This window comes from Trachinotus anak, unplaced genomic scaffold (genome assembly GCF_046630095.1).
Source record: "Trachinotus anak isolate AG129_WGS33_773 ecotype Australia unplaced genomic scaffold, CSIRO_AGI_Tana_v1 ptg000024l, whole genome shotgun sequence".
Classification (NCBI taxonomy): Eukaryota; Metazoa; Chordata; class Actinopteri; order Carangiformes; family Carangidae; genus Trachinotus; species Trachinotus anak.
Window position 1 is genome coordinate 13984281 of NW_027273875.1, and position 11515 is coordinate 13995795.

An 11515-nucleotide genomic window follows, 5' to 3' on the forward strand; every position below is an offset into this window, starting at 1 on the left:
CCTTATTGTCAGCCACACCTGGCTGTGCTTGAACTTTTTCACGAGGCAGGTAAAAGTCCTCTTTTACTTCTCAAACTACAAGTTACACTGTGAGGGATTATCAGTCAGACAGCAGCTGAAGTTAACTTCTGTTCCTGACTTGTTGAACACACTGAAAATAACTTGATGTCAATGCTAGCTTACAGTGTTTCTAGTTCTGTCAGCACATTTACATAACATGCGTTGTTTCCCGTTGTAGACACTGCAAGGCTAGGTCAGTAACAGACCTGATACAGAACCTGAATCAGAGCATATGGAATACCAAACACTTCAAATAAGAGGAGCAAACAACACTAAACAAAACTTTAAGGTGTTGATAACAAGTTGATTTTTCATGTGATAAAAAGAAATTAACAACGTATTGTTAACGTGTTGTTTGCACATTACTAAGCAGATGTATTGAACTGTTGGGCATACACAACACTTCGTTAATTTTCCTCCAGTTGAGATAACAGCCCAGAGACTTTGTCTCCAGTGTTGAAGAGACTATTTTCAACTAAATGGCAGAGACACTAACCTTAGTGTCGGTTGAGCTGGATACTGAAGTCAGGCTAACACGATATATGAACATGTTTATGCATAAATATCAAACATGCCATGCATTAAGTAACACATCTTTCAGAATCTCTTTGGTCACAGTGACAGTACACATGTTGCTTTTATTATAGGTTAAAGTGGAAGGAAACAGAGAGCAAGACAAATGAGGTCTCACACAGGCGGGAAAGAAGCCCCTTCAGGCAGATCATCACTCAAGGCGATGGCCATTTTAACTTCTTTGTTGCAGAACAAGCGATGCCCGGTTTATATTTAAACACCCAATTATTGAACATCACTGACTCTTCCGAGAACTGTGCCCATCAAAGAATTAAATTCATTGTCCATAATTTGAGGTGCATTTAAAAATCTTGATGTTCATCTCATTCACATGAGATTTGGAGCAGATTTGAATTCTAATTTTTCAAATTATGTAAAGAACTTCAAGAATTGGACAGTATCATTTGCAAAGAAACACCAGTTTGCAGTAGCTTATTATTGGAAATGCACGACTTTAAAAGCTACTGAGTCTGGTCCAGTCGAAATGCGTTTACTTGAAAAACTAGCACAGACAAGATGTATCTGCTCCTCTTCACACACACCAGCGAGCCACTGACAGCCTGAGCTCGATGTGCCAGTGTTCAACAAAATAATGATAAACTTTTTGTTTTGGTGCAGCTTGAAACTTGTCCCCTGGACAATTTCCAATCTTACCAAGTAAGTAAAAACATCTCTAGGAAGATAAAATGAGGACATTTTATCTTTTGATTTCGATTCCCAAATGTCCTGTTGGTAAGATTCATATTTTTATGTTGTGTCAGAGTTGTATTATTTCATATGTCAACATTGTTGGCTGAATGAAATATGGAATTGATCCTTGCTTTTGTGTACATGCTTATGTACTTTAAACTACGTGTTTAAAGTCAACAGTCTACCTTATGTTAACACAGCCCTGTCCTGTTTTATCTGATCAGACTTCTACAGTGAACAAGTTCGCACACAATGTACAGTATTTCCTCAGAAGAGTGTCTGTAACACACAGAGATAGCTTTGTCTCTTGTCATTTGCATTTTAAATGTTCACCTGCTTTATAGCAGTTTGTTTTAAATGTGCTTTTCCATGTGCTGTAACATGTTAGCACTGTTAAGAAGGCACTTATACACATGTATCCATGCAGCTTGGACTTTTAAACACCGCATTTGTTGAATAAATGTAAGAAAAATGTGTAGTTTGAGAGCTTCTGAAAGCAAGATGAGGATATGCTTTTAATCTATCTCATGAAAAAGCATTTTTGCTAAACAGGTTTGGCACTAAATATCAAAATCCTAACCACCTCACAGCAACAGGTTTAAATTATGGTCAAAACAGGCCCTACCCTGTCACATGCCTGTTCCCTGCTCATAACTGGAAACCAATAGACAGGATGTGGACTCACAAAGAGCAAACTGTGGCTGTGTGTCACCGATTAAGCACTTACCACAGGTGCACCACAAGCCTTATTTAGTAAAAAGTGTAAATATGTTGGCACTTACAATTTAGCCCCTTCATTCAGACAGAAAAAAACAGCTGAAAAACTAATAAGAGAGCAAGATTTGGAAAAGACGTTACAGCAGAAGGATTAAAACAACACTTCGTCTAAGTGCTGCCGTTTCCTCAACCTCTGCACTGCGTTTGGTGAGTGAGTTGCACAATAATGCCGGTGACGTTTGCTCAGGAAGACTATCCATGAAGAATCAGGAGCGTAATGGATCCATGCCAGTGTCTACAGTGAGCTGTGTTTGTGCCACTGCCAGTAACTGATTGCCACACCTTCAAGATGTGTGAGTCAAATCAAACCCCTAACAACATAACATCGTCTATTATGAGATATACAAAACTGCAGATAAACACTTCATGAGTCATGCGTTATTTACTATTTCAGCAGTCGTTGACACTGCAGTTTTCTGTGTCAAACTCTAATTACATTCATCTGTTGCAAGTTGCTGCTCTGAGCAGAAAGAACTTTTGTTATAAACACAAAGTGAAACACAGAGGGAACAGAAAATCTGACTGAAACATTTTCTTTTATTTGACAATGCAGGGCATCGTTAAAGACTGGCACATGACCAAAGTTCAACAAAACATTTGCTCTTCTGGCCTCAACAGGGAATAATTATCACTTTGAGCTACAGTTAGCATCATTAGAACAACCTGTAACTACGTTGTTGGACACATGAAATGAATGGAAGGCCAAAGAATCAGGCACAGACTTTGCATTAGAAGCTGTTATTGTTCGTCCTCCTGATGCCTTAACTGCTAATAATCGGGGGAAGGGCTCAATGCAAAAACTCATGGGACAACTTGAATGGTTTATCACGAACATCAAGGCAACTTGGGATTACACTGCAAGGATAAGGACAATAAGGCACCCTCTTTGACAACTGCTCACCTCTACTGATGAGCAGCGACAACATACATCGAAGGTTCCACACAGACATTTGAACAATGTAAATACATATCTTTCATACTTTATACTGATGTGCTTATGAACGTTTGTAACACTGGGTTTAAACAGTTGTCATACCCAAGCATATCAGAGTTAATGCCACAGCATGTGTGTATAATGAAAATGAGTGTGTTGTCTCAGGAGATAATACAGCACAAAGCAGTTTAGGAGGCCACGCAAATACAGATATCTCCATACGACAATAGTGTTGTGCATCTTCCAGTTTACCAGTTACTCCATCAAATATCCACAATTTCACAGTAGCAAAATAAATATTGTAAATAAAAAGCCCTTCATTTAATACCACAGATCCAGTACATGAAAACTGAGGCAAGGATCCTCTAAGCGTTTTACAGTAGGTAGGTAGTTTGTCAATGCACGATGGCACGCTTGGCAATGTCTGAAATAAGCTGGAAATTCCTGCCACCTAGTGGTTGTATCATTAACTTCACAATAAGAATTGTGCATGTGCCATTTGACTCTTCATCTTGCTGTGATGTGAATAAATAAAAGAAAGAGGACTAATAAATAATAGAGTAATAAATACAATGCAGTAGTGTGTGGGGATATTTTGAAGTCTTAAGTACCTTAGTTCAAAATGATTGACATAAATCAAGTGTGATAGATGTTAAGGAAGCAGTAGACAAAAGGCAGTCCAGTCCTGGTAGTGTCTCGTACCTCATTCCCTGCAGCTTATGAAGATGCAATTATTCAGATATGTTCCATTCATTCACTTGATCCTTTCACTGAATATTAACAATGACATTTAGGAAATGTTATTTCTTGAACAGGTGATCTTTGTCAGCTGGCTTAGTTAGCTTGGTTTCAACTCTTACTGCCGTCACAGCAGCTGCATTAATCCAACCAGTGATAATGGCTTGAGAAATACTTCAGTCACACTGACCTGGTGCATTTCAGTGATGCTTCTGCATGTTTGCATTATTTATACCTGATCACACCCTCAAAAAGCTGGTCAAATCCCAACAAAGTGGTCTCTAAACCTAACACACCTTAAAGGAGGCTCATTGTGATTCTGATACAAACCCAACACAAAACCCGATACAAAACCCCGTGGGGCTTGAAAGTTGGCTTTAAAGTCTTAGTCCTTCACAGATCACAACTCTGTGTGGACTGTCACTTTAATGACTGTGACAGCACTATACATGTCCACAGCAACCCCAGGTGTAAAAAGTGGTCCAACTTGCTCTATGGAGCTGGGAAAAGTTTAACCCGATTCTTTACACAACTGTAAGTCAGTGTAATGATGTTTTGTAACAAAACTATATGCAGGTGCTGGATTTGTTGTTTGCTTAGAGTGAGGTAAAACATTTCTCAACACATTACGTGCCTGTTTTCAATCCCAGCGCGACTTTGGCAACAACAGCAACAACAAAAAGAAATTAATAATTCCAGTCTTGCCATATTTTGAAAAAAAAAATGAAGCCTGTGACCAAACAAATGAATTAGGATCTTCTAGTCAAGACAGCTGAGCTACAATAACACAGGACTACTTTCACTTTCTAGCTGGTAGTTACTATCCCATAAAAACAACATAATACTCCTTGAAAAGGGACATGACAGCACTGAGTTGTAAGTACAGCTCCCGCAGCTACTTGTAAAACTACACATAAGCAATAGTCTTAGTTATACTTGAATTTTGGGATCTATTAAATATCTTTAGGCTTAGGATATTCAAACCTTCACAGAATTGAACATACAAGGATAAATATGCTAATGTGAATTCTGAATTAATGACACTGTTTTCCCTTTTCCCAAACCCTAATCATCAGTTTACATCCATAATCCCTTCAACAGTTAGCACTGCAGTGGACTATACACCATATTTGCATTGAAATTGGAGGAGAAAATAAAATTGATACACTTCAATAAAGTTACAAAAAGCTATTCTAATAAATTATGATTGATGAGAAATATCTCCAATTTCTTAAAACTGGAATCAGTGCTATTCTGTACTTAGTAAATCCCCACAGTGCAGAGCCAAAGGCTCCCTGCAGTGGTGTCTTGGGGTCCACCTGCCACCTGCCTGTGGGCTGATGTCCCAGCAGTGGGTCCCTGTGCCGATGGTGTTTGGATATGGCAGTCACCATCCTTCAGCTGGTCTCAATCCCTTCACTTCAGCTTGTCTTCTGTGGTTCAATGTGCAATGTGGGCCAGACCCCACACAGAAACTGAACAAAGCCAGGACAGAACAGGACAATTAAATAAATGAATGGTTGAATAAAATAATCAAACACAATAAATAACAGCCACAACATATTCAAATGCTAATAGCTGGACATACCTTTACTTTTGGTCTGTACTTGAGGTAGGTTGACCTGATCTGCAGGCTAAAAGAAACAAACATTTGTCTTCAATGTGCATGAACATATGTCACCACAACTCCCTGCAGCTCTGATCTCCTGCTACTGAAACAGAAGCTTACCTGAGAAGTATGTGCAGGTACGACCCCAGGCCTGTGAAGATGTGCCACCAGGCATGGAACTGTGTCACTACTCCAACACCAGGGGGCAGAGTTTGTCTACTGGCTCTGACATACAAAGAAAGCATTGACCCGACAAATTAAATAAATGACTGCCGAACACGCATCAACTTTAAGTTTCTCATTCCACATTAAATGAGCTGCTACATTTCCAGACATTGACATTATTTGTTTGTCTGACTTGTCCTTGCAATGAGAGAAATGCATGACGTTAATTATTTTGCCTCCACAGATCCTCACCTTAACGAGTCACAGAAGATGTTGTCAATGTTCCACAGCAGGAACCCTAACATGAAGATACCTAAGGAGGTGTAACACAGAGGTCTGAGCCATGGGTACACCCTGAAAATGAAACAAACAATAAAGAGAATCATTTAGCAAGTGGTTGCTTCATTGAATGTTAATGAACAACAGTTCCTTTGTTACAGTAATGACTTAAATTTTAATGGTCCTTTTGGAAAACCTACCATGTAACAATGAAGATGGATCGCATCACAAGGCAAGCTACTAAAGCACCATACATGACCTAAAAGAAGAGGCAATGATTTGGCTTTGAAGCACAACAAGAACTTGTGGAACAATACAGATAAAACATTTCACTAATATTCACAAATTTCCATCAAGTCACCAGAGGTCACAGTGAGCCAGGCAGCCTTCAGCTTCTCCAACAGAAGCAAAGTTGTCTCTAAAATTTTCCTCCAACTGAAAATGTTGTTTCCTTGAATGTAACTTTTGCTTAGAGACAACTACTAGAGTGAGAGCTCTTTATTAGAGCTGTAGATTTTCAGCCTTTTTACAGGATAAATGAGTTTAACTAAATCTACAGTCAGAACTGTCGACAGTTTTCTTCTGTCAGTGGGCTGACTCATCTGCAAACTGATTAACTCTTATCTAAATTAAATCTATAAATTCAACCTGCTACTGTTTTCCAACCTGACGACTGAGGGCACCAAAGGGTCCTAAGATGGATCTGACCAGTCACCAGATAAGACAAAAAAAAAATAATCATTCTGTCACATAAAATTATGATTTCATATTTCTGACTCTTCTTCAGCTCTGTTTTTTCTTGTCTTACAGATTGCCTGTTCATCAGACTGAACTGCCATTTCATTTTCACTTCATTATTTCTTTGATTTGGGGAAATTAGGAAACAATATATAAAGGAACATCCACTCTTTGGTTGAAGTGCACACAACTCATATCCACACAAGGCCATAAACTACTCATACAGAAAGTCGCCAGTGGAATCAAACTCTGTGTACTTGTTGGCTCACTGTACTCCAACAGGAACAGTATCAGTGAGAATCAAACTTCACCACCGCTCACTGTGATTTTTAATGAGTCAACAACGCCTTTCACTTGTTTCGCTCAGCAGCAGGAACAGTATCTTGTTATGAATTGAGCAGTGTGATTAGTAAAGAAAGTCCAAAGGGTAAACAAAGGCAGCTTCGTAACATTGTTCTTACTGTTGTAAAGCAACACACACAATGTGAGACCCTGAGCAGGTACGGACAAACAGAAGCTTTTTTTTTTTTTTTTTACTTCTCTTTCAAGGTTTTATCAGATTATTTCTTGGCAGGAAATATTAACTCTGTCTTCATCTCATAGTTCAGGTGCTAAACAACGCAACATGACATAATTAACCCTGTGCTAGCCAATCACATACATGCAGGCATACATTCCTGGTGCATTACTTTTTAACGTGAAGGCTGTATTTCTGCTGCTGCTCTTTGCGACGAAAGATAACACAGTTGACGCTGTGATAACTTTTCAGAATTGTAAAGTCCTGCCTGAGTATTACACACCACTGTGCTCTGTTTCGCATCATTTAAGCTTTTAAACACATAAATAAGTTCTTTCATCTGGTCCCAGATCATAGTTTGTTTTTTCACTTAAAAAAGTTGTTTTTTTTAATACTACATCTTAACAAATACTTAACTGATTCAGACAAAATGTTACTAAATGCTGCACTTTGCATACCTGCTTTGACATGAACTGCTACTTTACTGGACATTTAACAACCAGCGTGCACCAAACTTAAGTGTTGCATAATATGTTGGAAAGCCAAATGTTTACATAAGGTAAAAATGACTTCAGGCACACTGAGCCCTAATAGCAAACAATGAGCAATTTGAGCAAGGTGACACAACACAGAGCACTACCTTACCTGGTGAAACACTGGCTCCTTCCACTGCAAGTATACCTACAAAATATACATACAGCAAATACTCAAGAGGATATGATGGATGGTATTTTTCATTTACAATATGAATCAAAGTAAATGGTCACATTGTAGCGAAAATGAATACTCACCACAGTGACTGAGATGCTGAAGATTAATAAAATTGCAATAGGAAATAAGCTTATGCTCTTCTCTTGTTTGAAGCACTCGTATCTGAGAAAAGAAACAAACGTGTTTATGTTACATGTTCAGTTTGGAAAAACATAAAGAACACAGAGCAAACATCAGGTTAAGATAAAGTGGAAAAAGATACACAAGTCCAATTCAGAATCAATAGTTCCATTACATACAATCTACTCAATGGATCAAGTGATCAGTAGGGGATTCCCTGGTTCAGTTTACAGGCACAATCACACTAAATCTGTTCTCAGCAACTATGAGGCTTGAGAGTGTTTCAGCACCAATGAATACAAAAGATTGAGCCACTTACAGACAGTAGACAAAGACGCATGTACTGTAAATCATTGGCAACTCATCCAGAAGCTGCAAATGAGAATAGAGATACGTCACTATAGGATGTTTTTTTGACATAATTCAGCATTACATTAGGCAGCAGATGTCTCAGCTCATATTTCCAAGGAGTCTGAGTCATGCTGTTTCAGCAAGAAAAATACAGAATTCCCAGTGTTCACATATTCAGATTTCACTGTAGCTCACCTGCATCTCATATAGCAGTGTCATGTGGAAGCACCAGGAACCAATGCCAACAGCTGAGAGACACAACAACAACCCCATAAAACATTAAAAGTGAAAGTGAAGGTATGCATTATTATGTGATGGCACCAGAAGTAAACACAATACAACTGCAAAGGCTGTTGACAGGAATTATAGTATGTAAACAAGAGCAGTGTTTACTTTAGTATTGTCACAAATGCAGATCCAGGTCATTTGCAGTTTCAACAGACTAACCTGCTAGTCCGAGGAAGGAGCAGATGTAGCGAAACTCAAGGCCGTCACGAAACGTCTGCATGGCCCCACAAATGGGCGGAAGAATCATAATCAGGTTGCTGACGGTATTCCCTATTTCAAAAGACACCAGAGATGAATTAGAGCCAGACGACATGAGCTGTGTGGGATCTGAGGAGCTCGAATGTTCCTGTGATTGGGTGACATGATGGCAGTGCGAGTTCAGTGAGACAGCCTGGGTTACATGTATAACAACTACATGAATGGTATCTTTTTACAGAAACCTGATCACTGCACTCGGAGTTCACGAACACACATCTGCTATGGTGTTACTTAAACTGAAATCACAGCACTGCACTACTTGAATTAATGCGCATCTGCCATTTGAACTATGCGATACTGGTAATAAAGTAGGATTTGGGCTGCAGTGATTAGTGTATTAAACATTTACACTGCTGACAGAAAATGAATCAGCAAATCCTTTAAAAAGACTAATGAATAAGTCATTTTTCAACCAAAAATGCTTCAGTTCCAGATACCCAGATGTGTAAATTAGCTGTTTTGTTTTTTTTTTTTTGGTCTTGTATTCTAGTAAACTGAATATCTGCGGGTTCTGGACTGTTGGTTGGTTTGCCACATGTTGTCGCACTGTTTGTACTGTTGTCATGTTGTCAGGATCACTGGTTTCACAGCTAAAAAAAGGTCCCTGAGGGGTGGAGATGAATAAAGCTTCAACAACTATCTTGAAGTTCGCCTTGAAGCATTTAAGCCTCATTTGCCAAAGCAGCCAAAGGTTGAACTGGTGTCAGTGTTTGTAAACCTTCTACCCCCAGGCCATTGCTACTGTATGTTCTCATTGTTGGTACATCATCAGGCCCACAGGGAACCTGATAAAATACTGATCCAATTTGTGCTCATTCTGGGTGTGGTCAGGCGTGGAAAACAATCAGCCTTACCAGGATGTTAAGTAGTTTGAAAACTAATACTGCTAACTGGCATTACTGTAAATAACACCACACTTTCCCTTTCTCTGCAGATGTCTGATAAAAGCCAAAGTCCTTGGAGTGGCTTTTTGAAAATGCGTAGACAGCATGTGAATGTTTTGCTTTCACATTTCAATAACAACTGCAAACAATGTCGATGAGACGCCTGTCCCCAGTGTGACACACACTTTGTGTCTGCCTACACCGTCACCGTGTGCTGATGTTTTAAAAAGGGAGATAGCACACATCAAGTAAGGATTAAAGTCATGGCGCTGGCCCTTTTTCACGTGGACAATGCCACATTCCCACCATTGTAACCTGAATCACCGTTTAAACACCAAACAATTCTTCTGTGGCTGGAAACAACAGTCTAGCTAGACCAGCGTGTGTCTAACAAAAGCTTCAACTGTCACTATCCTAGATACGCTGTAATCACACCGACGCCAAAGTTTATTCACATTTCAGTGAAATGAAGGAATACAGCAGCCCTACAATATGGACTCCACCACTAGAGGCTTAGAGAAGGAACTTCCACATTTTAGGACAAGACAATGAAGTGTAGGACACTGCAAAGGCCTCTTAGCATGAACATAATACAAATAAGATAAAAAAGCAGTAATCTAACTAAACTCTGGCCCACTGGACTCAAGTTCACCTTTGACAAACTGTTGCATCACTAGTACAAAGAGAACCATAGACGACATGATAACAGCAAATGGAGGGTAGATGCAGTGACACTCCCAATAGATTAAACAGTCAATCTGCAATGAATTTATGAGGTCAATAATTTCCACACACTAGATGATAATACAGGGTTGTACTGTATTACCAATTAATGAATGTTCTGTAAAAAGGACTGGAGTACAATGATCTTAAATTAGTCTGGTTCAGTTCTAAGAGCTTAATAATAATGAGTTACATTACAATAACGATTAGCTTTAAAGTATAACTGTCAGTGGGAATTTCTGTCCAGTGGGGCTTTGCGAACAGCTTCTGTCACTACATGAGAGCGAAACACACACATGCCATTTCTCTAAGTCCTGCTGACATGGCAGCATCTTGTGACTCCAACTGAGTTAAAATCTAAGATAATGGTTCCTGAAGAACCAGTTTATTTGTCGTTAGAGAAAACCGTGAGGCGCCCTAAGTATGAAGGAAATGTTTTATCAAGTTTCCAGTGGAGGCTTTGAGACACCAGGGCACCTTGTTCAAGGGTAAACACTGGAGACCAGGTGCCGGGGGCGATTTGAAAGACAAATTAGTGACAGTGTGGAGGGATGTAAAATTATATGTCTATGACAACGTTAGCTAACACTGCACCGTGCGGAAAACTAACCTACGGGAAAGCTATATGCAAAACAGGTTGACTTAGTAACGGAAGCCTTTCTTTTTCCTTGTCGCGGCTCTAACGATAGACAGCTCAACACTGTGCGAAGCAACGTTTTGCTGAAAATAAGTGACCGGGAATTAGCCTCAGGCTCGACAACATACAGCCACTACATCATGATTACAGCCGCTGCTCACACTTCATGTTTACGTTGTTTAGGGGCGGCTGCACGTACACAGCATGGCCGCCCTCCCTCAAACCAACCCCCGAATTCAACATTTCTTAAGCCTAAATGGTGCCATTTTACATCACTTACAAAACTCCGCGATGTAAAAAGAGACGACATAATTTTCTTCACACCAGTCCAGCGTTGAGGTCGGCCGCCCCCAGTATCCCTGCCTGTCCGTCGAGGGAGCCATGATGGAAGAGGAGGAGGTTTGCGGCCGCTAACGGATCTGCAGTCATCACGGCGGGAGCAGCCCCAGAGCCCTCCTCCTGA

At 39.8% G+C, this 11515-nt stretch overlaps 1 protein-coding gene across 1 annotated transcript; it reads right to left on the reverse strand.

Annotated features, from left to right (window-relative positions):
* Positions 1–2617: 2617 nt before the first annotated feature.
* Positions 2618–11515, reverse strand: acer3 (alkaline ceramidase 3). Its single transcript, XM_071460603.1, has 11 exons — positions 11333–11515; positions 8710–8820; positions 8458–8510; positions 8231–8283; positions 7872–7953; positions 7726–7761; positions 6026–6084; positions 5799–5900; positions 5502–5606; positions 5361–5406; positions 2618–5247 (listed from the first exon to the last, which is right to left on the reverse strand). The coding sequence occupies exons 1-11, from the start codon at positions 11433–11435 to the stop codon at positions 5194–5196; spliced, it is 804 nt and encodes a 267-aa protein (XP_071316704.1). The 5' UTR covers positions 11436–11515; the 3' UTR covers positions 2618–5193.